At 48.1% G+C, this 26,620-nt stretch overlaps 1 protein-coding gene and 1 long non-coding RNA gene across 2 annotated transcripts in view; both read right to left on the reverse strand.

Moving 5' to 3' along the window:
* The window catches only part of LOC144711507 (Zn-dependent exopeptidases superfamily protein), a 58,969-nt gene that overhangs the window by 2,860 nt on the left and 29,489 nt on the right, over nucleotides 1-26,620 (reverse strand). Inside the window, exons 13-18 of the mRNA XM_078585526.1 lie at nucleotides 23,742-23,871; nucleotides 15,102-15,158; nucleotides 13,966-14,084; nucleotides 8,381-8,502; nucleotides 7,375-7,599; nucleotides 264-424 (exon numbers count right to left, since the gene is read on the reverse strand). Of these exons, the coding sequence (XP_078441652.1) occupies nucleotides 264-424; nucleotides 7,375-7,599; nucleotides 8,381-8,502; nucleotides 13,966-14,084; nucleotides 15,102-15,158; nucleotides 23,742-23,871 (814 nt within the window). The remainder of the gene's footprint in view (nucleotides 1-263; nucleotides 425-7,374; nucleotides 7,600-8,380; nucleotides 8,503-13,965; nucleotides 14,085-15,101; nucleotides 15,159-23,741; nucleotides 23,872-26,620) is intronic.
* On the reverse strand, nucleotides 20,695-21,298 carry LOC144711510 (uncharacterized). The gene is made up of 2 exons (XR_013583569.1): nucleotides 21,266-21,298; nucleotides 20,695-20,913 (listed from the first exon to the last, which is right to left on the reverse strand). It is a non-coding gene; the product is annotated as an uncharacterized LOC144711510 (long non-coding RNA).

Below are 26,620 nucleotides of genomic sequence, written 5' to 3' on the forward strand. Positions count from 1 at the left end.
ACAGTGGGCATGGTCACGTATTCCCTAAAGATGCCCATTGCTCTTATATGTGATGGGCTAGTGGATCAGGGCTGAGATAAGGGCCTAAGCCCATTACTCCATTAAGAGCCTATCAGATTCAAGAGTGGAATTTCCGATGCATAGACTTGCATAGACCAAGATCGCCATTACTCCATTAAGGTAAAATTCAAATGACTTCTTTTCTGGGAGGAATAACAATAATAAAATTAAGCAGTCAAACGAGGCAGGGAGGAACGGCATACCAGCCAAGAACTGGGATCAGAATGAAGAGCAAATTGAACTGATGTCCCTGAGACTTCTTCTAATAATTTTGTTGCCTCTGGTGAATACTTGAACAGAAAACCCACCGAGTTGGAATCTAAAACTGTGAAATCATAGGTGGACCCCAAGAGTTTTCCTGAATCTGAAGGTCAGCATGGTACAAATGGTCAAGTAATCCGGGCATAACTTAAAATAAAAAAAGACACAAAAATACTGGTGAAGATGAAGGTATGGGGATTAAGAAGGTAATCTTATAATTCATGCAACTCAGTTTTAAATTTTAAATAAAAAGAAATGATATGAAGAGGTTTTTTTTTCTGAAGAGAAGACATGAAGAGGTTTAAGGACCCAAATAGCAAAATTGTGATATGAATATACACAAAAAACTGATTATTTGATAGTCTGTTAATGAGGATAGCAAAATCATTCAACATGAAACAGTGAGTTTCCAAAATATAGTTGAGATTCCAAAATGAAACATTAAATAACCAACATCAAGAATAATCGCTCGAAGCCTCTCAAAGATTCTAGGCCCCATGGACACAAATGTGTATCCGGTTATAGCATTGCACAAAAGTCTGCTGGCATCACCCACCCAAACCCAAACCATAACTTTGAACCATAACATGATAGAGAGTCCAAAATGAAACATAACAAATAAAAATCATCAAGAATAATTCCTCGAAGCCTCTAAAAGATTCTAGGATCAATGGACACAAATGTGTCATCTTGGCCCATCTTGCTAGTTGATATGATCCCTAAACTGATCTAGAGATTGAGCTTTCAAGGAGCAACTGGATGGAGATCTGGTGACTGGTGGATGATCACAGAGGAGGAGGCCACATTGCAAGTGACCAGGAGAAGGTTTGGGATCCCTCTAAAAGAAAGTGATACAATAGGAAGTGGGGATGACCTTGGTAGTGCTTTGCAAAAAATGACTGCATCGGAATGAGGTTATTTTTTGAAAGGAGGCTTCACCATAAGTTGTTGTACAATGCTTCACCATAAGTGTGTATTAAAGCTGGGAGTGTACACGCCTTAAGGCACGTAAGCAACATCGATGCCTAAGAAATACTGGAGTCGGCCTTGTAATTTTATGGCAAATTCATCGGCAAGACGTGGATTCACCTTCTGAATTTCCTCCTGAACATCCCTTGTGAAGATCATGTCATCTACATAAGCAAGTAATGAAGCGATTCTCTTAGATGTCTCATGTGGATGATGAACGTTACTTTGTTTGTAATCTATGGATTTCATAGTTTTTGTTGATTCCCCAAAGAGAGCCCTGAGGATTGTTTCAGTCCATATAAAGTTTTTTTTAGTTTACAGACTAAGACGCTGTTTTGATTGGTCTTGAATTCTAGGGAATATGCTTATAAATCTCTTCCTCTAGGTGGTCATGAAGGAAAGTACCTTTTTATTTGAAACTGGTGAAGTTCTGATACGTTCTTGAACGTATCTTTGCAATGGTGCGAATTGAAGGAGATCTTGAACGTTTCTTGACACTTCTTGAATATGTAACTGTCTCCAAGAATTGTTCGATATGATCGGACTGGAAGAGAGGAAGGGAGAGAGGGGTATGAGCTCACAACTCCGACGTGGTTGATTGCTCCCCTTGGAGAAACAGCTTCGATTCCACGGGATAGAATTGCAATGCCTGGGAGAGATGTGAAGGAACGAGGAACAAGAGGAGGTAGGGTTAGAACAAGAGAGGGCAAGGAGGAGGAAGTAAGAGATAATCCAGAGAAAGGTAGAATTGGTTTACAATTGGTTTCTTGATGCCTCTTCTTTCTTTTCCGTATGTATATATACATACGGGGAGGAAGCCCATTCGTTTGGGCTAACTGGGCCGATAGAAGGGCTTGGATTCCATACCGGGCTGCCGTTTAGCATAACAGCGGCGTGGTATCATATCGAGTTCCCAATCCATGATTGCGGCAGTTAAATCAGAAAACATGCTGTAGTCATTTTTTCCACATGGGCAAGTGTTTCCTTGTAGCCTATTCCATATTTGGGTACACCCATTTGCTACCAACCTCGCTTATATCTTTCAATGTCACTATTTGTTTTGTTCTTGACTGTAAACGCCCACGGACAATTTACAGGTCGTTTGCCAGCAGGGTAAGGGTACAAGAGTCCAGGTATAGTTCTTTGTCGGCGCATTAATTTCATTGTCCATAGCATCCTTCCAGTTTTGATTAATTAAGGCTTTGTCGGCGTGGTATCATGTCGGCGCATTAATTCACAGAGTTGGAACCGAGCCTATTTAGATAGAAATGTTTGATACTGAGCTGATAGTTTCTGAGGCGAGGCATAATTCTGGAGTGCATAGAGAGGTGCTTGTTCCATGGCCACAAGCATACGGTACAAGTTTTGCTGAAGTTTCTGTTGAATTTAGTTCGCCTTATGCAGCTCTGGTTCTTCCTCCAGCACCCTCCTAAACCTGTAATGTGGTGGCTAGGGTTTACAAATATGAGAATAGAACGTCTTACTCATTCACCTATTACCAGCCTATAACAGTGAATGATCTGGGCCCACCATATGAAGTTAGTTATTCTTAAATGGGCCGGGCCCACTCATATGAAGTCACAAGGGTCCACTTATACATAAAGTTATAAAAGATGGAAAAGCAACACTGACTCACAGTTTCCTTTCTCCTTGGGTGAACCTTACCATAGCACTCCACTGGAGTTCGTGGCTTTGACATCTGGAGTGCGGTAGTAGAACTGGGTTCCCCCTCAGTTGATGAGTCTCCCAGGGAGTGGTCAACTCTGGTTCCGAAGGGGACAATTTCCCATTGGAACTGTCGAATATGGAATTTTTCTGATTCTATTTGTACCCCTGAGCTCCTCTCTCTCTCTCATCTACTCTCAATATGTACTCCCGTTCTCAACCAAAATGACCTAATGTGAAATTTGTGTCTTCTTCTCAACCCATCCTTTCTCTCTGGGTTTCAACATGGTATCAGAGCTTCAGTAGTCAAGCTCATCAACCTCCCATTGTTCTTCAAGTTTCTACAACGTTCACATCGTTCACATCGTTCTTCAAGCTTGTCAGCACAGCTTCTCGCCGTCGAGTTTCTAGCCACGGGATTCGGTCACGGGATTCGGCCACGGGATTCGCCAGGATTTGCCGTCAAGTTTCTGGCGTCGAGCTTCCACCTTCGGAGCTTCCATTTGTATCCCGGAGCTTCCATTGCCGTCAAGTTTCGACCTCATCCACCGTCTTTCGACCTCGAGCCGCAAGACTGCCCGTTCGACCTTGTCCACGGGATCCTTGACGACCTCGTCTTCGGCAGTCTTTGACCATTTGGATTCCGTCAATTCGGATTCTCGTCTTCGGCAGTCTTTGATAAGTCGTTCTTGGCAAGTTTCCGTCAAAGCCCCCATTGGAGGTTGTTCTTGGTGGTTGTTCCGTGTTACTTGGAGCTTCTCTGTTGGAGGTTGTCTTGGCTTATCTTTGGGAATCTCCTTTGCATGCCTTCTTCAAGCTTTGTCGAAGGAAGTTTTGGCCCCCTATTCGGCCTTTTTACTCGGCAGTTGATTGTGGTTCTTTGGTATCCTGTGTAACTTGGGCATTCTATAATATGGCCTCCACCGATTCTACTACATCTACTGTGTCTCTGCCTCCGGGGGTACTGTCTCACTCATCCGAATTGAGCTCATTACACTACTCGTTGCCACGGATGCCTGCTGAATTTCGATTCACGGGTATAAGTGCTATCATCCTTCTACTAATCACTTCATTGTCAGCAAAGATATAACCTTTGACGAGTCCACTCCTTTTTATGTTTCTTCTTTGTCTTCCTCTCCTTCTACTTCTCCTTCCTGTGCTGACTCCCTGGATTTCCTTGTACCTCTTCCATCTTTCTCCATGTCTCCACTTCCAGTACCATCTTCAACTTCTTCTCCTCCCTTGGTTCCTCCCTCTAAATTTGATGGCACCACGTACCATCGCCGTCCATGTTCCCTCTTGCCTGTTCCTGCCCCGACACCTCCATCATCATCCACTCCTGATCCGATCCCTCCTCCCTCAGGTGATGATCTTCCTATTGCCCTCCGCAAAGCCACTCGCCAATGCACCTCCACTCCTTTATATCCGTTAGCCAATTATATTTCTTCCTCTCGCCTCTCTCCGTCCTACCGTGCTTTTCTTACCCGTCTAGATTCTATCGCCATTCCGAAGATTGTGGCTGAAGCATTGGCCTCCCCTGACTGGCGACGTACTATGGACGAGGAATTAGCTTCTTTGGATAAGAACCGGACATGGGATCTGGTGTCTTTACCGTCTGGCAAGCACTTCGTTGGATGTCGATGGGTCTACACCGTCAAATATCAGTCCGATGGCACTCTTGAGAGGTACAAAGCACGCCTTGTGGCTAAGGGCTATACTCAACAATTCGGTGTCGATTATTTGGAGACATTTGCTCCCGTGGCTAAGATGAACATGGTTCGTCTTCTTCTCGCCCTTGCGGCTCATCACAATTGGCCCCTTCAGCAATTCGATTTCAAGAACGCCTTTCTTCATGGCGATCTCCATGAGGAAGTTTATATGGCCTTGCCTCCTGGTTATGTGGCTCCCCCTTTGGCATCTCCCTTGGTGTGTCGTCTCAAGAAGGCTCTCTATGGCTTGAAGCAATTTCCTCGGGCTTGGTTCGGCCGTTTCACACACTCTCTGACCCTATTTGGCTATTCTCAGTGCAACAGTGACCATACACTTTTCTACCGTCATTCTCCATCCGGGGGAGTCACCATCCTTCTTGTGTACGTGGATGACATTATTGTCACGGGGAATGACTCACAGGCCGCCGCTCAATTGGCGACTTATCTCGCTGGTGAGTTTGACATTAAACATCTTAGTGTACTGCGGTACTTTCTTGGCATTGAAGTCGCCTACTCTTCGACTGGAATTTTCCTTTGCCAACGGAAATATATTATTGATCTTCTTCAAGAGCTTGGCAAGGCGGACTCACAACCTCTTCCTACTCCCATTGAGGCGAACCATCGGCTCTCTCTAGGGGATCACGAGGAGGCTGTTGATCAAGGACGGTATCAACGCTTGGTGGGGAAGCTACTCTATCTCACTCACACCCGGCCTGACATTACTTATGCTGTTGGCGCCTTAAGTCAATTTATGCATTCACCAAAAGCCTGTCATATGCATGCTGTCAACCATGTACTTCGTTATCTCAAAGGTATCGTTGGTCTTTGTCTTCAATTCAAGCGTAGAGGTGGCCTTCAGTTAGATGTCTATACAGATGCGGATTATGCTGGCTCTCATGTCGACCGCCGCTCTACCACGGGTTATTGCACCTTCCTTGGGGGGAATATTATCACATGGCGAAGCAAAAAACAACCTGTTGTCTCTCGCTCTAGTGCTGAAGCCGAGTTTCGTGCTCTGGCACAAGGCATATGCGAGGCATTATGGATCACCAACCTTCTGACAGAGTTGAAGCTGTCATGTGATCAACCTACTCAACTGTTCTGTGATAACAAGTCGGCTATCAGCATCGCCATGATCCAGTACAACATGATCGTACTAAACATGTCGAAGTGGATGGTCACTTCATCAAAGAGAAACTCAAGTCCCGACAATTTTACATATCACATGTTCCTTCCGCCCAGCAGTTGGCTGATATCTTTACCAAAGGCCTGTCCGCTCCGCGTTTCCAAGAATTGTGCGGCAAACTGGGCATGGATGATATCCACTCGCCAGTTTGAGGGGGACTGTTGAATATGGAATTTTTCTGATTCTATTTGTACCCCTGAGCTCCTCTCTCTCTCTCATCTACTCTCAATATGTACTCCCGTTCTCAACCAAAATGACCTAATGTGAAATTTGTGTCTTCTTCTCAACCCATCCTTTCTCTCTTGGTTTCAACAGGAACAAAGTTGAACATATGGTACACATCCAAAACCCTAAGCTGCAAGTTGTTTAAGTCCAATACATGGGTTCCTTTTCAGATTCTAGTTCCATAGCTGTTCGATAATAGTCCAATTCATTCCAAATCAACTCTAAAGCAGACTCATATTCCTATATGCTCATATCACCCTGAGTCAGGCTGATTGAATTATGACCAAGTGATGTGGGATTTGTCATTTCGTTTAGAGTGCATCTGATGCAACCTGTATTATAACTCCTTAACAAGGGAGTCTTAGGAGGTGACAACATATGACAAGGTCAATGGTGTCCAAAAGCCAGCCCTTAATGAGGGCATCTGCTTCTATCCAACTATCAAATAAAGGGTTGGTCTCACTTGGAGGTTGGTCAGTGAGATGTTTGAGCTTACAATAGCCAAGTTGGATCATCTTTATGTAGTCTGCCCATTCTAGGAGATTAGGGCCCCTTAACTTGTATAGCTTGAGAATCCTAAGTAGTTTGAAAACATTTTTCGCATACTCAGATGAAGAAATCACTGTGACTGGAGATAGAAATGAGAAACTGGAATCCATAATGATAAAAAAAACAGAGAAACTTCCTGGTCCAAATGAGGGTATACAGTCATCTTTCTCACAGAAAATAAGAGATAAGGACTCTATTCAGGAGCTCTTTTCAAGCCACCTGAGGGTTACAGCTCTATACAGGAGCTCTCTCTCTAGGGCCGAGATGCAGCGATGAAGGTTGCGATCCAGGAGAAAATCTCTCAGTTAAAGATTCCAGGGTTAGAAAAATATCACCTGTGGAAGCTCTGATACCATGTTGGAAAACTGTAACCTCTGTGCTTCACTGGGAGATGTTGGGCGAGATTGAGGCTTGAGACAGGCAGTCAAGACGGAGAATGGAAAGCATGTTAAAATGAAAAATCTAACTCATGCCATTCACTTGTGCAACAGCCCTCTTTAGAGTACACGTTTGATTTGGATCTTAGATCCGAATCGGGCATACTATAAGGGTACTACAATGGTCATACCATGAGGGTATATTCATAAAAATACAGAAAGAAGGGTTAAAAATAGAAACGTGAGAATCTAAAAAATAACATTAGAAATTAGAAAACACAAGTTGTACAATAAGATTGTAAAGATCAAACACTGAACATAATATTAAAAATATTTTTCATTTTCAGCAGAAGGTATAGTGGATTGAGTTTACCTGATGTCAAAAAGGTGTGATGAAATCCAACCCTTTTGGGTGCATGAATGCTGTAGGGGAACAACTGGGATGACACAGCCATTGCAACCACCATTACTTGCAGCAAGAAATTGATAACAGATGATCTAGCTAACCAGATGCAGACCACAGGTAATAGGGGGCCTAGACATAATCCTGTCACTAGTCCTACAGTAGCTGCAACAATTATATCTGGCAAAAAATATCCTGCATAAAATATCCAGTCATTTTCCTTGACAATAATTGGAAATCACTGCGAGTAAGAAATAAAGAACACGGTAAGCTACATAGTATCATTAGCTTATCAGAGCTGACCACTTGCATTGGTTTATTAATGTCACCAGAGAGAAGGTACTGGTGGGATGGGCTTCGCTGGAGGAGACAGAGATGAGACAGAGATAACTGCTTTTCTGCCCTCCTTAAGGGAGGGCTGCGGGAGGGCTGCACTATTTAAAGGGAAATATAAGCATATCATAAAATGACTAAATACCCCTATTAGGCTGAAATGGCTGAACTAGTCCTCCCTTAATTTGATTTCCAATGCCTATAGTATGACAGGGAGGCGGGGATCATAACATTTAATTTGGGATGGGCATTTATTTCTAGAGAATGATATCCCCAAGGCAAATCATACAAATCATATATTTCCACGAGGACAAGAACACTTTTCTGCCAAGTTAGGCGACAGGGTGACATTTCAATATTTGAGAGATGCACGGTCAGCACGAGGCATCTTGAGTGAGATGTTCCCTCATCTGTACGTGCTTGCACATAATCAAAATGCCTATGTTCGGGACTGCTGGGATGGTGCGTGGACACCGATCATACAGGGTGCCTTATCTGACCAGTGGGTGTCTGAACTCATGGACATGCAACAATCCCTAATCCAATTAAGATAGTGAAATACCATAGGCATTGGCTGTTTGTAATTCTTTTTAAATGATAGAAATGGTGCTAAGCCAAATGAAATTGATTGAAAAGAACCAACCATAAGGATGTAGAGAGCCACTGAATCCCATCTTCTCGATCACAAACTGAACCAAAAAGATACCAAAATAGACCGAATATAAAGTATTTGGCATCAAAGGCATAACATAACTCGTCCATGACCTAAAGAAATAGCACCGTGTAAGAACTAAGATACAAATAGATATGCTAATTTGACTCAGATAAAATATAGGTGATTCAGGACAAAAACACTACCAGTAATATTGTGTAAATGTAAATATGAATACACCCTGAATTTATCCATAGCATAATGCTTTTTCAGAAAATTAATTTTTTTTGGAAGAAAATTAATATCCAGTAGAATGAGAACTGGAATGATATAGGTGTCCATTAGCCATGTTGGTATTAATCTATTAGAAATAGGACGACATAGATATGAATTAGTTATTCAATGCTTTTTAAAAATAAGGTCTTTGAAGTCCAGAGTAGAGGGAGGAGCAGGGTGACAAAAGGAGGAAAATAGAGGGGAGAGAGAGAGAGATAAACGAGAGAACAGGGTGACAAAAGGAGGCTTGCTCCCTTGGGAGGCTGGCAGAATATTAAACACAAGCCCAAACTCATTTTAGAAAGGGAGTTCCCCATCTTTCTATAGAAGTAGAAAAATTAAAACAAATTACACAGGGATCCCTAGCTCCTACAAGCTCATTTCTTTAGAGATCGTGATCATGTTTTATTTCTGTTTTCGCAATCATATGATTTCTATGAAAAGACCAAGACAAAATCAGAGAGTGGGAATTGCGCTGCTTTCGCTGCCTCACAAGAGGTCACTATGCCCGAGATTGCAGAGATCCACTGACATGCAGGAACTGCAAGGGACTACTAGGGCATCGCCAGTCCTCATGCCCAATGGCCGGTCGCACTGCTTCATGGAAGGAGATTATCAAGAGTCAAAGCGCAAAGGAGAGACGAAAAGACCCCATTGGAAGTGACTGCACTAGGGGGGAGGGCGAACGCCCACAAACAGTCTTTCCAAGAATGCCTTCTAGGCGAAGTGGTAAAAGGACCCGGGGATTATGAAGAGGTCAAAAGCGAGCTGTGGAGTAAATTCCCGCACTTGGGAGAGGCAGAACTATGGAGATTGGACTCGGGAGATCTCTTCTTGCAGGGGGTGTCTATGGCGCATACGTGTCGGTGTGCGGATGGACACAATCAGCCGGGGGAAACGGATTGATAAGATGGCGTCGAGTGCTTCCCCGAGATGGGACGCTCTACAATGAGACTCAGAAGATCATCTTGGATTTTCGTGGGATACCAATGGGGTGTCGAGTTCATAATGTACTAGAGACCTTGGTTAGACCGTTTGGTCAACTACATCATATTATATCAATGTGTTTGAACTATGGGGACCCGAATGTTGCAATACTAGAAGTTGACATGGATACTGGTCTCCTACCTCCACCTTGGCTTATGCTTAGACAACCAGAAGGTACATGCAGGGTGTGGGTGTCAGTGCGCCACCCCCCAATGGCCCCGCCACCTGAGGTGCGAGGGACGGAGGCAAGGCAATGCCAGAGGGACACAATCTTATCAACCGAGCTGCAGTAAGGGCAAGACGAAGTACTAGTGAAGTCCAACGACATCCTACAACTATTGGAGGCTCCATCGATGGCAGATAAAGTAAACGAAGAATCCAACAAGACGATGACCATATTCAGAGAGGACCTAGAGGAGGCCACAGCCTCTCCGGATTTTGCGACGACACAAACCCCACCAGCAGACTACATAGATCTGCAGAATAGTGCACCAACCGCCCAGCTGAAGACTAGACGAATGGTACAAGATGAGAAGGTCATTCTGGAGAGCAAGCATCATGCGGCCGGGACTGAATGTCAGGGAACAAGAATGGCGTGAGGAATCAAACTCGGAGCTCCAAGAAGATTGCACATGGGACGGCCGATCATGAAGGGGGATATCTTTCGCAAACTCATCGGTTATAGAAGAAAACGGTGGTTTGTTCGGGATGAGACAGGCGCAAAGGTATGGTTGGTAGTGGGAAAAGGAGGTTGCCTTCGGTTTGCGGAATCAGACAAGGCAAGTCAATTAGTGGAGCAACGGGGAACCTGTGAGGATCGACCCTCTATGGAGGAAAACACGAAGGATCAAAATAAGATGAGTATGAAGGGAGCAACCGTGGGGCAGGAAGTGGAGGCAGCTTCTATATGCGAAAGCTATGATAAAAAAGACAAGAAACCCATATACGAGACAAACATTGAGATAGATGATCGTATGACAGTGGATGATGTGGTAATCGGATGCCGGGGTGAAGAAGTCAGGAATTCCAACTCTCGGATTCAAAAAGTAGCTGATGGATCGGGATACTGGCGGGAGCAGAGCAAGGAAGGGGATGATCCGGTACTTCCATGAAATGCATATCATGGAATGTGTGAGGGCTACGAGACGAGCGGAGAAGAGGAATAGTGGGGAGATACCTACTTGAATGGGGAGCAAATGTGGTGTGCTTGCAGGAGACTATGTTGGAACAATGTGAGGCGGGGGATTGGAGAATTTCAGGTGGAGATTTCCCCACTGGATACTTGACTGTGAACGTGGTAGGAAGATCCGGAGGACTGATGGTGGCCTGGAATGAGACAGTGTTTTCTAAAGAAGACAGTTGGATGGGACTATTCATGGCTGCAGAACAATTTAAGAGGAGAAGGGATGGTTTTCAGATGGTGGTCATATCTGTCTATGAGCCGGTGAACCTGGTTCATGGGATATCCCTCTGGGGAGAGTTGGCAGAGGTGGTGTCAAAATATCAAGGATTACCACTACTGTTTGGGGGTGATTTTAATGTGACGTTGGAGGCGGAAGACAGGCCTAATGGAGCGGGAGGACGTGACCCTGGATCTGAAGAATTCTGGGCTCTTATTGCAGAGCCCTACAACTCTGTCGCGGCTGGATCGTTTTCTATGCTCGGTGGAGCTCCTTGAAAAATTCCCGCTAGCAGATGTGAGATCGCTTCCACGACCCTTGTCAGACCACACTCCGATAATTTGGCATTCGCAAGAGAGAACCTCGTGATCCACATATTTCAAAATGGACAGGTCTTGGCTTCTAGAGGAGGGCATCAAGGAGGAGATAACAAGATGGTGGACTGATGTTCTACAACAGGGGTCTGCCACAACAAATTTGTCGAACAAAATTGGAGCCCTACGCAATCACCTCTTGGAATTGAGAAAACATGTAAGAGAGAGGCGAAATAGAAGGCGAGTTGAAGCTCTGGCCAAAATCAGGGTTTTGGATGACCTAGAAGATGTTAGAGTTTTAACACAAGTGGAATCAAGAGAGCGCCACAAACATAGAGAGATAATTGCCGATGAGGATAAAAAAGTGGAGATGGATTGGAGACAGGTCGAGACAACTGTGGCTGAAGGAGGGAGATGCCAACACAAGATTCTTTCATCTCGTAGCAAATGGGAGGAGGCGAACAAATCAGATATTGAGGGTGCAAGCAGGAAACCAAGAGTACATCGGTGCCCGAGCTGTTGGCAGAGCACTGACAGATCACTTTAGGAGCTTCTCAAGACGAGGGGCTACACACCAATGGAGGTGGAGCGGAAGAGGAGCAACTAGACTAAATGCGACACAGCAGAGAGACCTGGTGTGTCCTTTCTCAGAAACAGAAGTCCTTGCTGCAATCAAGGGACTAAATGGGGAAGGAGCCCCGGGGCCTGATGGCCTCCCAGTTTTTTTTTATAATGTCTTTTGGGAGACAATCAAGGCAGAGGTAATGGCTACGGTAGAAGAATTTCGACAAGGAAACTTTGGGTTGGAAAAAATCAACCGGGCTTATTTGGTTCTCCTCCCAAAATGTCAAGGAGCTACTAGAGTGGGAGATTTTCGACGTATAGCGCTATCAAATTCCATATATCTTATCATAGCCAAGGTCTTGGCCAATCGGCTCAAGGAAGTGATAGGCGACTTGGTAGGTCCTTTTCAATCTGCCTTTATTCCTGGGAGACAACTGATTGATGGTGCAATCGTTGCATCAGAAATCTTGACCGCATGGAAAAGATTGAAAGTTAGAGGGTTCATGTGGAAAGTCGATTTTGCAAAGGCATACGACTGCCTTGACTGGGAATTCTTATGGGCCTCTCTAAGGTGTTGTGGTTTTCCAGCCGAATGGGTAGGATGGATGAAAAGATGTATTACATCCCACTCTAAATGGATGCCCCGAAGGAGGTTGGATTCAACCGCAACGAGGGGTTAGACAAGGATGCCCTCTAGCCCCCCTACTTTTTGTCTTGGCCGTGGATGCCCTTTCCATAAGCACAATGGAGGCTTGCTCCAATGGTCTGCTAAACGGTTTTCGGACCTCAAGTTTCCTGGCAGGTATTCATCTTCTACAATATGCGGACGATACCACCTTTTTCATAGAGGGGGCAGAGGAGGAGGCCAAAAATCTATCCATCCTACTTGACCTTTTCTATTCGAGATGCTTATGCGCATCCTTTTCTATTCGAGATGCTTATGCGAAGCTTAGCCGCAGACAGGAAGGGGAGGAACCGAGGATACTTGACGCATGTCACACCATATGGAGACAAAAGTTTCCCTTTAAGGTGAAAATATTCTGTTGGCTGCTCCTCCGACGAAGAATAGTGACGAAGGTTTTTCGGGGGAGATGGCTCCCAGAAGCTTTAGCATTATGTGCTATGTGTGCAAACGGTGATGAGGATTGCGCTCACCTATTTTTTTATTGTTCCTTTGCTCGAACGGTATGGACCTGTGAGCCACTCAAGGGGGTGGATATCTCATCAGAGGTGGCGTTTTGGGAGTCACTAAAAAATGGAGCAACTAGGGGGTGAGCTGGACAGGTTCGACCCTTTGCAGTGCTATGGGCACTATGGCTGCATAGGAATGAAGTCATCTTTAACGAACGGGAAGCATCGACGGAAGCGGTGATACAAGCAGCTGCGGACTTTACTGTTGCATGGTGTAAAATCCCAAGGCCAAGGCCCTAGACGGCCTTTTAGGCCCTTCATGTACTTATCATTTATATTTTTATCTCACTGGGAAGGTCACCAACTTTGTGTGATCTCCCTTATCCTTATTTCAAAAACAAAAATAAATGAAAAGACCAAGGAAAGATTTTTTCTATTATCGAAAACGAGGAAAGATAATGAAGCGGAAGAGAAGTGCTACCATGGATCATTTAATCCTGATATTTAAAAGAAAAATAAGGTCGATATTATCAATGGAGATATTTAAATGGTTTCCAAGATAACAGAAATATAAGGACCAAACATCCCCCCAGCATAAACTACTGGCCAATCAGGGAATGTAGTGGGACCACTCGAGGACTTTGCCTGGGCCTTAACCACACAATCATGCATTATTTCTTGTGAGCTAGCAAATAACAAAGTCACTAAAGCAGAATAGACAATAGAAAAAGACATGCCATTTCCATCAAGCATAAAACAATCATTGACAGGTGAATGTTCTTAGAAGAACTAACAGGCCAATGCATATGTTGATACTTCTCAATTTTAACAAGACAGAGACAGCCTGAAATAGTTTATTTCTGTTTGTGTGCAATATGTCAACAACCCAGGAAAAAAGGAATACCTAAACGATTGAATACCAAACCACTTTCTGGACAAACAGAAGCTGATCCAAGCTGGAAGCATAAATGCAGCACTAAAAAATGTCATGTAACCTCCACCAATGCCAGCCAGCGTATAACCCTGCCCATGTTTTGTAAATCAATGCATAAGTCATACAGGAAAATAATTCATATTATGGACCAATGCATTAGCATTAAAGCGGGTACGTATCCACTTGTCAACTCAGCAATCTAGTGAAAGGTAAGAATCATGACAGAAAGATACACACAATATGCTAAGACATAATGCCCCATTCAATCAATATCAAGTATATGATATTCATATGGACTTCATTAGGCCTCATCATTTTCCTTCCAAGTTTTTCTTGGTGAGGAAACTCAACATGAAAGAGGAATTTGAGGCATCAGGCGTGCTTCAATAATTAGATGCGTATTCAGGCTATTATACTGATTTGAACCTCTCGAGAGACTATCTCAGGAATTATGAAAAGAGAAGATTTTAAAATATTTTGGCGGGAAGGCAACTCTATCAATACTAATAAATATTTTGGGTACGAAGGCAACTCTATTACTATAAGCCTTCCCTCAAGAATCATTAAGCCTCTTGTTCTTGAACTTCACAATGGCAAGTGACTGGATCTCGGAGATAATCTAGTTCTAGAGGAACACGCTGGCCAATGCAGCTTACCCTTCCTGTTACTTTCACTTCCATCTCAATTATGGTCTCTCTCCCTTAAACTCTCTCTTCTAGTATCATCTCCTAGTGGAAATTGACGAACAATCATTGTTCACATATATTGGAATTTGATATTTTCTTTAAGATAACTACCAGAGCAATGGCATTTATTCATCACCCCAACATTTTTTTTTAATGCATTATGAATTAACCTCATAGAGATATAACCCTTGAATTTTTTAAAATAAAGGAGTGGTATGTACATAAAATTTTCTTATCTGGTATCCTAAAATGCAATTTGAAAATACAGGTGTGAAAGACAAACATACATAACTACATTAAAAGACCTGTCGTCCATCCTTTAATATAGATGCCAGTATCCCCACGTTTATTCAGATTATTTGAATAAACCCAGTAAATCAATACATATCGATATGGACGCTTATTTCAAAGATATCTTACCATGTTGATGAAACCATAGAAACCAAAGGCCCCCCAAAATGCTCTGTCAAGAAGAAGCTGAAAAAAATATTCCAACTCGATCATGAGCAGATAAATATCATAAAATTACATCAAATCTGTCCACTGTCCCAGTAAACCATTCAATATTTTCATTTGGGCATACGGGCCTAAACTGGATTTCATTAATCATAACATTATACCTGCAAAGCTCTGGCAGAACATTCTTCATAGAAGGAGCTGCGGCAGAAGCTCATACCATATCATCTCTGTTAGAACTATTCGCTGATTTCTTGGGGGTACGTCTCAACCGAGAAAAGTCAGCCTTTGTGGGATTCGGCCTGTCTTTGGAGGAGGTACAATGCGCTAACGCGCTAGGCACACCTCGAGGTTCGCTACCGATGAATTATCTGGGTCTTCCACTGACAGGAAGACGTATCTTAGCCGCAGACTGGCAGCCAGTGATCGATAAGGTGGAGCAGAGGTCGGAGGGCTGGCAGAACAAGGTGTTATCACGAGGGGGTCCCCTGGTGCTTTTGAGATCGGTGCTCTCAGCAATCCCTTATTCTACTTATCGGTATGTAAAGTACTGTTAGTTGTGACAAATTGGCTAGAGGGACTACTGAGGCGGTTGTTTTGGGGAGGCAGTGGAGAGGGGGATCGTAGGGGGATACCCATGGTCACGTGGGATGTGGTCTGTAGACCCATGAAACAAGGAGGACAGGGGATTCTCCACCTGGACTCTATGAATTTAGCATTGCTGACTAAATGAGTCGAACGAATTATGAAATCAGGGGAGGGTCTGCTCTTCAATGTCCTAAGGGTCTTATATGGCCTGGAGACGGATTGGGAGAGGCATTAGGCAAGAAGTACGGGGAGTCCCCTTTTTGGCACAGCCTGCGTCAAACCATCTGATACGCAACTGTATCGAATGGTAAAATTTTTAATAAATGGAACTCACAGATTGACTCCTCGTTCCTAGCCCTGGTCGTATAGAACACCCACATCGTCTCCGTTCTTCTCTGCAACCACGATCCTTTAAGAGCCTCTCGCCGAATGCAGCTCACGCTCCTCAAGAATAGCCTGCTCCAGAAGGTCCCAAAGCTTCCGTGCCTTTCCCCTCCTCCTTTCCTTTATTTAAAACTCCCCGTTTCTTTATTTCCTTTCTAAGCTTATTCAAGAATCCGTTCGTTAGTTGGCCAGCTCAGTGCCAGCTGGCCCACTAACTTCCCGCCCTTTCCTTCTTCTCCTTTCATATATTCTTATAGGAACCGTATCACCATCCCTCACATCTGTGAGTTATTTGACCCCAAGTTGGGGGATGGGGAAGGCTTTCGATTCTGGTCTGATAACTGGTCATAAAAAGACCCCATGAAGATGAAGTTTCCCAGGCTTGTTGCTCTGGCAAGAAACCCAAATTCCACAGTCAGTGAATGTTTTTTTTTTGAACTATAACAAGGGATGAACACCCGACAAATAGGTGAACCTCCCATCAGGACCTTACAGGCCCTTCACCCTCCTTTCAATCATCTTCAAAATCTCCCTTCACCTCCCATCACTCGCGAGGACCATGCTGCCTTAAGTCCTCCCGCTTCATGTATAGCTCCATCTGTAGAAGCCCTTCTTTTTCTGAACAACACCTCGTTTCTATGCAACCAGATGGCCACAACACCGCTAGTGCTCGGCCACCTTCCTTGTTTCCTCTTCCCTTGCAATTCTGTGCCGAGTCCCAAAGAGCCAGATCAGATGTCACCTTCATCCTTGAGAGTATCTAGTTGGCCCAAACCATGCGAGCAAAGGAACATTCAAAGAAAAGATGGTTGCAATCTTCTTCCCCATTCAAGCATAGCACGCACTGCGACGAAGTATCTGGGTATAGCCTTTTGCAAAAGACTATTGTCATTAATCTTTTTCTTGCTAGTACCCACCCAAAAAACTCACCTTCAATGGGACTATTTGGCGCCATATGAACCTGCATGCCCCACAGTCAGTGAATGTTGGGATGGGGCTTGGGTCCCTATCCTATATGAGACACTATCAGACCTCCGGTTCAAGCAGAAGTTCCTCATCCCTCTCAGCCCATCGGCGGATTTCCGAGACGGATGGGTATGGCAGGGGCCACCTTTCTCGGTGAAAGACACATACTTGAAGATTCGAGGGAAAGCAAGGGACAACCCAGCAGCCAGTAAGGCATGCAACGTACTAATGAAGCAAAATATTCCCCTTAAAGTGAGACTCTTCAGTTGGTTGTTGAGGAGACAAAGACTACTCACGCGTGTCTATCGGCAGACGTGGGCACCGACGGAGCCCATCATTTGCCTTTTGAGCGCTAGGGACGAGGAAGACTGCTCACACATATTTTTCATGTGTCATCTCGCTCAGGACGTATGGGAATCGCAGCAAATTTCAGGGGTGAATATCTCCTCAGACGATGCTTTTTGGGCATCAGTCACGACTGGTAGATACCGGAGCAGAGTGGAACGCGGGAGAATTCTCGTAGTGCTATGTGTGGTATGGCTGCACCAAAACGAAGTGGTGTTCATGGGAGGGACGGCTTCCGTCGAGAGTGTCATTTACGTAGTTGAGGCGTTAGTATCTTTTTGGGGTGTAAGGGGGTAAAAAGTAGGCCATTGTGGTCATATCTATATATGGTGTGTACATAACTTCACAATTTTAATAGTAACTGTTGAACTCCATGCTAGGGCTTGGAGGAAGGAGAGGAAATGAATTCCTTAACTAGAATGTACATGAGGAGGGGTATATATACCCTAGGAGAGAGAGAGGAGAGAATATGAGTTAGTGATAAGTGAGGGAGCCTAGTGGGTTTATAGAACATGACCCACTAGGAGAGGCCTCTCACTAACAGCCCCCCGCAAGCGAGGTATGGATGTCATCCATGCCAAGCTTGGAGGTAGCACGAACAAGGAGAGGATTTGATAATCCCTTCGTGAGAACATCGGCCGCCTGGTCGGATGACGGCACGAAAGACAAGTCGAACAAGCCCTCGTCCATCCGCTCCTTGAAGAAGTAGCGGTTGATCTCCATGTGCTTGATGCGACCCGTCTGGCCCGGATTTTGAGCCAAGGCAATAGCCGATTTGTTGTCACAATAAAAGTGGATCGGACGGGTGTACTCGACGCGAAGTTCGCGGAGCACCCGTGAATCCACTGAGCCTCGAGGCCCTATCCGCAAGTGCCCGGTATTCCGCCTCTGCACTCGAGCGGAGACACGATCCTGCTTGCTGCTTTTCCAGCTCACAAGGCCCCCGAAGACAAAGATGCAAAGACCGGTGGTAGACCGGTAGTCCACAGTCGAGCCTGCATAGTCAGCGTCTGTATATACCTTTACAGTCGGCTCTGAGCTCCGGGGGAAGAGTAAACCCTTCCCGGGACAGCCCTTCAGGTACGCGAGCACCCGGTGAGCTGCCTGACGATGAATCTCATGCGGAGCATGCATGAACTGACTGAGAAGGCTAACTGCATAGCTGATGTCGGGACGCGTGTGGGTCAGATAGAGAAGTTTCCCCACCAACTGCTGATATTGATGGGTGCTGACCGGCGGAGAGTCACCCCCGGCGCCCAACTTGACGTTGGGGTCGATGGGGGTCTTCACAGGAGCACGATCGGTCATACCCGTCAAAGTCAGCAGGTCCACCGATATTTCTGCTGGCTGATGAAGATACCACGAGCCGAGTAGGCCACCTCGAGCCCCAAGAAGTACCGGAGCTGACCAAGGGCCTTGATCTCGAACTCGCGGGCAAGGGAGCGGCTGAGGCGTGAAGCTTCGGCAGTGTCCGACCCGGTGATCAGGATGTCGTCCACATAAACGACCAGGATAGCGACCCCGGCCGGGCCGTGACGGAAGAAGAGAGTGGCTTCCCCATTGCTCTGGGTGTACCCTTCGGCGCGCATGACGGGGCTGAAGCGGCGAACCACATCGCGGTGACTGCTTCAGTCCATACAAGGACTTCCGCGATCGGCAGACGGTCCCCGGAGGCCCGAGAGGGTAGCCCGGAGGATGATGCATGTAGACCTCCTCGGTAAGATCGCCATGAAGGAAGGCGTTCTTAACGTCGAACTGGCGAATCAACCACCCATGATGAGCGGCCAGCGCCAGGAGGAGGCGGACGGTGTCCATCTTCGCGACCGGAGAAAACGTCTCGAAGTAGTCGACGCCGTAAGACTGAGTGAAGCCACGAGCCACGAGCCGCGATTTGCGGCGTTCCAAGGAGCCATCGGCGTTGTGCTTGGGGGTGTGAACCCACTTGCAAGAGACGGCCGTCTTCCCGGGTGGGAGAGGAACCACATCCCACGTGTGGTTTTTGAGCAAGGCGCGCATCTCCTCATCCATCGCCGCTTTCCAATGAGGACAAGCGATAGCATCGGTTAAGCGGCGTGGAACGAAGACAGAGTCGATGCGGGTCAAAAACAGGCGGTAGGGAGTACTCAACCTGGCGAAGGAGCGATAGTGAGAGAGGGGGTAAAGGGGAGTGCGGGTGCACTGGCGGACCCCTTTACGCAAAGCGATAGGCAAGTCAGGGGAGTCATCGTCAGCAGGAGAAGAAGACGACTCGGAAATGGCTGGCGGAAGAGAGGAAGGCGAGGACTCAGCAGACGGGGAGGGAGCGGAAGCAGGAGGCGAGGATTCGGGGGAGGAAGATAATGGAGTAGGCGCAATGGGTGAGGAAGGAAGGCCGACCGGTGGAGGAGAAGAAGAGGAGGGTGGAACGACTGTGGGAGGAGAGACGACGGTGGGAGGAAAGGGAGCAGCGGGCTCCAGAACCAGATCCGGCTCCAAGGGGGGGGCCGGAGGAGATGTGGGAGAGAAGAAGGGTTGAAATTCAGAGAAGGTGACATTGGCGGAGAAAAACCGACGAAGAGGGATGAAAGCATTTATACCCTTTCTGAAGCGAAGAGTAGCCAACAAAGCCGCACGTGAGCGCCCGGGCATCCAGCTTCGACAGGGAGGGCGTCGTGTCATGAACATATGCCGTGCAGCCAAAGACGCGGGGAAGAAGGTGAGTGCGGAGCTGCGCGGCGGGAAAGGCAGCCGACAACCGGTCAAGCGGAGGGCTGAACTGGAGGGTCGGGGTGGGCAGCCGGTTGATGAGATGAGTACTCGTCAGAACGGCTTCCCCCCAATAAGTCCACGGGACGTGGTAGTCCAGCAGGAGAGTGCGGGCAGTCGACGTGACATACCCAATACGCCGCTCGGCAAGGCCATTCTGCTTGGGCGTCGCCACGCAAGACGCCTCGTGGAGAATCCCATGGGCGGTGAAATACGAGGTCAACTCCTGGTTGACGTAGTCCCGCGCATTGTCGGACCGGAACCGCTGAATAGTCCGGCCAAACTGAGTCTGAAGCATGGTGCAGAAGGCTTGAACAGTCGAGGAGACGGCGCTCTTGGACGGCAACAAGTAGGTCCACGTGTAACGGGTGGCCTCATCAACAAAGATTAAGAACCACCGGTGTCCCTTCAGGCTGGCCTGTCGCGACGGACCCCATACATCGCTATGAATGCGATATAAGGAACATCACTGTGAGAAGTCGACGGAGGAAGGAGGCCGGCGATGCTTCGCCAGTTTGCATGCATCACAAACAACAGAAGAGAGGTCCAAGCCAGTACACAATGTCGGAAAAAGTCTTTTCAAAACATGGAAAGACGGATGCCCGAGCCGCTGGTGAGTGAGTAGAAGCCGCTGCCGGCGCTGGTCCTCGACCGTCAACAAGCACCGCTGCACCGGGGTCCCCGACCGCCCCCTCTCGTCCAACAGCAGTAGGCCATCCGAGCGCCTAATTCGCAAAGTCTTTCCCACCTTGTCAGTCAAAAGATCCCATCAGACTGAATGGAACGAGCAATGGACCGCATCGACGAGTCGCTGCGGTGACATAAGTAAGGTCTGAAGGACGGAACATGAAGGGCGTTGTGAATGATACCAAGGCCATCCACATGGATCGACCCGATACCAGTCACGCGAAGTCGTCCCCACCCGCCCGTGTGGACAGCTCGACCACCAAGGTGCCGCTCAGAGGACAGAAACCGGTGGTTGAACGGGTCATATGCTCTGTGGCCCGATATCAAGCACCCAGGTGGTATCCAAACGAAGGGAGCTTGGAGGGCCGAGTGTCCACAATACCACTGATCTGACTTGGGAAGGAAGAACGCACCGAAATCACTGAAGTGAGCCACGGTAGGCTGCGAAGACCCGGTCTGCAGGGCAGCCAGCTGGGAGCTGAGACGGGCAAGTTCGGCAGTCAGCTGGTCATTAGTCATGGCTGGATGGCTGGAGCTAGAGGGCGACGGGCGGTGCCTGGGCAAGATGGGCTCGCTGCGGGACCGGCGAGGCGACGAGGCAGGAGCTGATGACGACGAGGCGACCTCCGGATCCCGGGTACTGTCCAAAAATTTCTTGATGCACCGGGCCTCAAGATGATTCGCTTACGCGGTAGGAGCAAACCACCGGTGCCCGAGAGCCCGAAGAAGGCTTGGGCAGCAAGGAGGTTGCTCCGTGAGGGCGGGACAGGAGGGCAGCACTCGCCGGGGACTCGGCAGGCAGGTCCAGCAGCGGGCGTTGGCACGAAGGCTGCTTTCAACCTCCGTCAACTCCTTAACCAGACCATCGAAGTCCGGAAGAGGAGTCTGGGAGTGAAGAGCCCGGCGCCGACATCCGCATATTCCGGATTCAGCTTGTCGAAATGACATGTAGCGGAGCTTGAGAGCATGGCGGCGGTCGACGCACCCGGATCCCCCACCGGCATGTAATAGTCCACCTCGCGCCACAGGGCTTGGTGGGCAAGGCTATAGTCCATAATGGACATAGTGCCATGTCGGAGTACACTCGCCCGCTCGGCCAAAGTAAAGATCTTCCAGTCATCAGCATCATGCCCGCAGTAGCGACGAGCGTGCTCCCAGATCTCCCGCGGAGTCGTCAGGTGGAGGAACTTGTCATAGACCTCCCGAGAGAGAGTGTGAGTCAAGAGCCAGGAGTGGACGAAGTACTGCTCGGCACTCCAGGCCGGGAAATGCGGGTCCGTGACGGGGAGGGGCTGGCAGGTGAGATGTTTCTGGAGCAGACGGCCGCGCAGAGTGTACTCGACGAACTTCAGCCACGACATCAAGTTCGGAGCACTGAGACGGCAGTTATCCGGAGCCGGAGGGAGAGGAGCACCGATTTTCGGCGACGGGAGTTCCCGGGCAAAGTCAGCCGCGGTGAAATCTGCTTGGGTTGACGTCGGGGCGGTGGATGCAGACGGATCACTGCCCATGCTGGAGGTAGTCGACATGACGGCAAACAGCAGCAGCGGCAGCGAACGAAGAACCGAACACGGTCCGAACACGGGAGACAGTTGCTTGCGGGCGGCGGCTTGCGGGCGAGCGCTCCGTGCGGGCGCTGCTCGCGGGCGGCTGCTTGCGGGCGGCTGCGCTGCTCGCGCGCTGCTCGCGGGCGGCTGCTTGCGGGCGGCTTGCGGCGAAGCGCTCGTCGCGGCGCTGCTCGCGGGCGGCTGCTGCGGCGGCTGCGCTGCTCGTGCGCTGCTCGCGGGCGGCTTGCGGGCGCGGCGGCGGGCGGGCGCTCGTCGGGCGCTGCTCGCGGCGCTGCTCGCGGGCGGCTGCTGCGGCGGCGGCTTGCGGCGGCGGCTTGCGGCGGCGGCGCTTCGCGGCGGCTGCTGCGGCTGCTTGCGGGCGGCTGCTCGCGGGCGGCTGCTTGCGGGCGGCTGCTCGCGGGCGGCTGCTTGCGTGCGGGCGCTGCTCGCGGGCGGCTGCTTGCGTGCGAGCAAGGAGAAGATTGAGAGGGTGATGGTGAAGAAGAAGAAGAAGAAGAAGAAGAAAAAGAAGAAGAAGAAGCCCGCACACAGGCTTAGGGCTAGAGATGGGGATCAAGAGCTTGGCTCTGATACCATGTTGAACTCCATGCTAGGGCTTGGAGGAAGGAGAGGAAATGAATTCCTTAACTAGAATGTACATGAGGAGGGGTATATATACCCTAGGAGAGAGAGAGGAGAGAATATGAGTTAGTGATAAGTGAGGGAGCCTAGTAGGTTTATAGAACATGACCCACTAGGAGAGGCCTCTCACTAACAGTAACAGGTGGGCCACGGGTTCTGGGTGGTCTGCCCTATTTTCTTTAAAAAAAAACATTATAACCGCAAAGTTACTCACTATTCTTTTCTTTTTTTCCTTTCAAAACAAAAGAAGCCGGGAACTGGCAGCCAGATTAGTAGCATAAAACCCACTGAGGAAAAAAAAAGATTTCCAAAATGTAAATTAATCACGAAATCAACATTCTTAAGTTAAGATTCCTAGGAATCTAAATCCATGCAGGTCATTAAAGAATGCAAGAAGCTGTCAACAACCAAGTGGGAGCACCTTGATCATGATTTCATTTCACTCTGCTGAAGTCTTATTCCTACTTAAAGTTCTTTAAATCTGTATTTAATTACATTCATTGTAAAACAGAAATCGTTATTATTGTAAACTAAAGTTAAAGACATTGAATCAAACATCCTGCTTTTAAATGTTCTAATGCACTCTACGAACTTTCATCTCATTTCTTTCCCGGCCTTCCTTGACCTTTTCAAATGGATAACCTATGATAGAAGATAGCATTTCACAATACCGTAAACCACACCATAATAGAAAGGCTACCTCATTAGTTTTCTTTAGAGAGGAAACCTTGTCAGAAACAGAATAAGAACCCCACACAGAACTTGGAATCAGTAAACCGACAAGAGAGCTCGGGATGAACATCATATAGGCCAGATATGGATGTGCATACCTGTAATAACAAAAACATAATCAGAAGATGACATTATATTTTTCAAAGGTGTATGTTATAAATACACAAGCTAACAATTTGTTGAGCTTATGGACAATCCCCTTGATATATTGTTTTATAACTCATCAGAGAAAGGAAATAACAAGCTCAATTAAATGAACAAATAAATTACTTCACTCTGCAAAATTGAATTCATGTACAGAGTAACATTATTAGAAAAAGAGACAAAAGGAAAAGTACTGAAAATAAATCACTCCCTTCTCAATTCTTCAGCATCTGTTCTTATCACATTCCAATACAACTGCAACTGTGATCCAGTGCCTGTACGAGTATCACGGCTTGCCTGGCTTGCCTCTCCACAGCTACTTGTGGGTGGGGAACTTTTCTTGGCACCATTATGTGCTCATTACGATGCATCAGTGCCTTGTGTGCCAGCATGTCACTGCGCCAATTGGTAAATTCCAATGCCCATTGGCAAGAACCTTCTCCTGTTTGTATACTCCTGTTTGTGATCCTGTTTCAGTCCACATGCCAAAGCTTGTGATGGCGCACGCCATCTCGAACCATCGACGATGCCGTCCGCGCCGCCTGCCACCGTCGTCGACAGCCGGGTGAAACTGCTCATCTATCGCATTTTGAATTCATCGTCCTTTTTTTTTAGTCAAGTTTTGTGTTTTTTCACACTCGTTGTTTTGTTTTCGTCGCATTGTGACGCGTCCCGTATGTCCGTTTTCATCGTCATAGGAAGGGGTCAAACATTTGGACCCCCTCCCTTGCCTTTCCCTTTCTTTTATTTGCTTTATTCCCCTTCATTGTTGTAAAAGAGGGGGCCCATTATATAAGGGCTCCCCTTAGTGGACCTACCCCCTTCTCCCTTGCATAAGAGCCCATTAGGGGCCCATTATTCCCCTACTTAAGGGAATAGTGGGCGCCCTAAGAGAATCAGATGTGTTTTCCTTTGAAATTTGGGTTGAGTTTTCTTCAAGGAAGACAGATCTCCCCCTCCCGCACAGGAAGAAGGGAGGGTGAGGAAGGGGACAGGAAGGACGGGAAGGAGGAAAGATCGTGGGAGGGTGGAGGCGATCTTGCTCGCCAGAATCGGTGGAACAGTTCGCCCGCTCCCCGTCACCTTCTCTCCTCATGGAACAGCAACATGGCGATCTTCCGACCGCCGCCTCTGGAGAGGACGATCGCTCATGGACGGTCCTGAAGATCGCCGTTTCACCTGCCAATCCGTCTTGGCCACTGCAGGTTATCACCGACGGACAGAATTCCCCGGATGGCCAACTTACGCCAATTTAGGCTCGGAATTTGGGCACGTTAGGCCGACCAGTACAAGATCGGACGGTCAAATTCAGTGTACTTGACGACGGCACCGGTCTACGGCCGATTCTATTGCTGACGGCTCCTTGAAACCGCATCTCAATGAGGGGGGAATTCATTCCCGTGGATTGAATTTTCCTGTCGGGATCCACCGGAGACTCCAGTGAGGCCGACGCCAGCAATCCAGGTTTGCTAAGAGCGTTGATACCGCCAGGCGATGTGGCCAAACCACCGCCGGATAGAGCCTCTGCCTGATGATTCGGCGCCGGACAGATCAGAAACGACCAGCAGCCGCTGACCTGGCCGCCGCCTGTTGCACGATACCGACCATCGCCGTGGCCAACTAACCCAACGCCGACATCACTCTAGCCAGCGACCACCGGTTGACGCCCAACGCCGTGGCCATTCCGCCCAACGCCGAACTGCCAACACTGGCCTTGACATTGCAGCCCACTGACACCGGTCCCTGCCACTGCCGATCCGCCCCGACCCCAGCCGGCCATCTTCGGACAGCCCAGTCGACTCCTCGCCCCCTCTGAGCCGCCAATCCTCCCGTGAGGCTACTGGCGGTCACTACGGGCCCCCACGTTCCGTCGCCGAGATGACCCACCGCTCGAGGCCGCTATCAGACTCTGTCCGCACCGGCCCCGTAGGGACGCGCTAGCTGGGTTCCTCGCCGCTTGAGCCGAAGCTTCGTCTTGCACCGCCCCTCCTCAGGCCCCTCCTTCACCCTCCACCAATCGCTCTCCGGCTCCTCTCCATCGCACTGCTCTGGCCACCGCCTCGACGAACCACCCGCACGAAGAGCCACCCGACGACGAGGTATGCCGTCCTCTCCCGCCGCTCGTTTAATTATCCTTTGCAGTATATTTTTTGCCTTGATTCCATCGCGCTCGGGCCAGGTAGGTGAGAGAGGAAAGAATTGAGAGAAACTACGAAGCCATTTGAGCGTCTCTACCGGTACAGAACGAGTTCGTCCGTTACGTGCGAGCCCAACAGTTAAATTTCATTCGGCCGTAGACGTTTTTGTCTCTCCGACGAGGTTTGAGAGGCCACCGTCGCTGTCACCTGGCGACCCCCCCCTCTACGGAGCACGGAGCTCAGCACCTCCCTCGAGTCGGAGCCTGCACGTATGACACGTAGGGCGCAATCATCGTGCATCGTAGTTACATTAACCCATTAGGGTTGATTATCCGTCAGACGACGACACCGTTGACGTTCGATACCATTACCTATCTCGGTACTGAGCCATCATACTCAGTACAGCACGAACGATGTCCGCGACGCCGTCCGGCATCAGCTTGCCTCCTCTGCAGCTCCTCACCAATCGGCACATGCAAGTACCTGCTGTGCCCAACACTTTTACCTATGCTCTTAGCATGTGTCCACACTGGTCTGTTCATTCTTGCACACACCAGCATAAGCC

This window comes from Wolffia australiana, chromosome 13, assembly GCF_029677425.1.
Source record: "Wolffia australiana isolate 7733 chromosome 13, ASM2967742v1".
NCBI lineage: Eukaryota > Viridiplantae > Streptophyta > Magnoliopsida > Alismatales > Araceae > Wolffia > Wolffia australiana.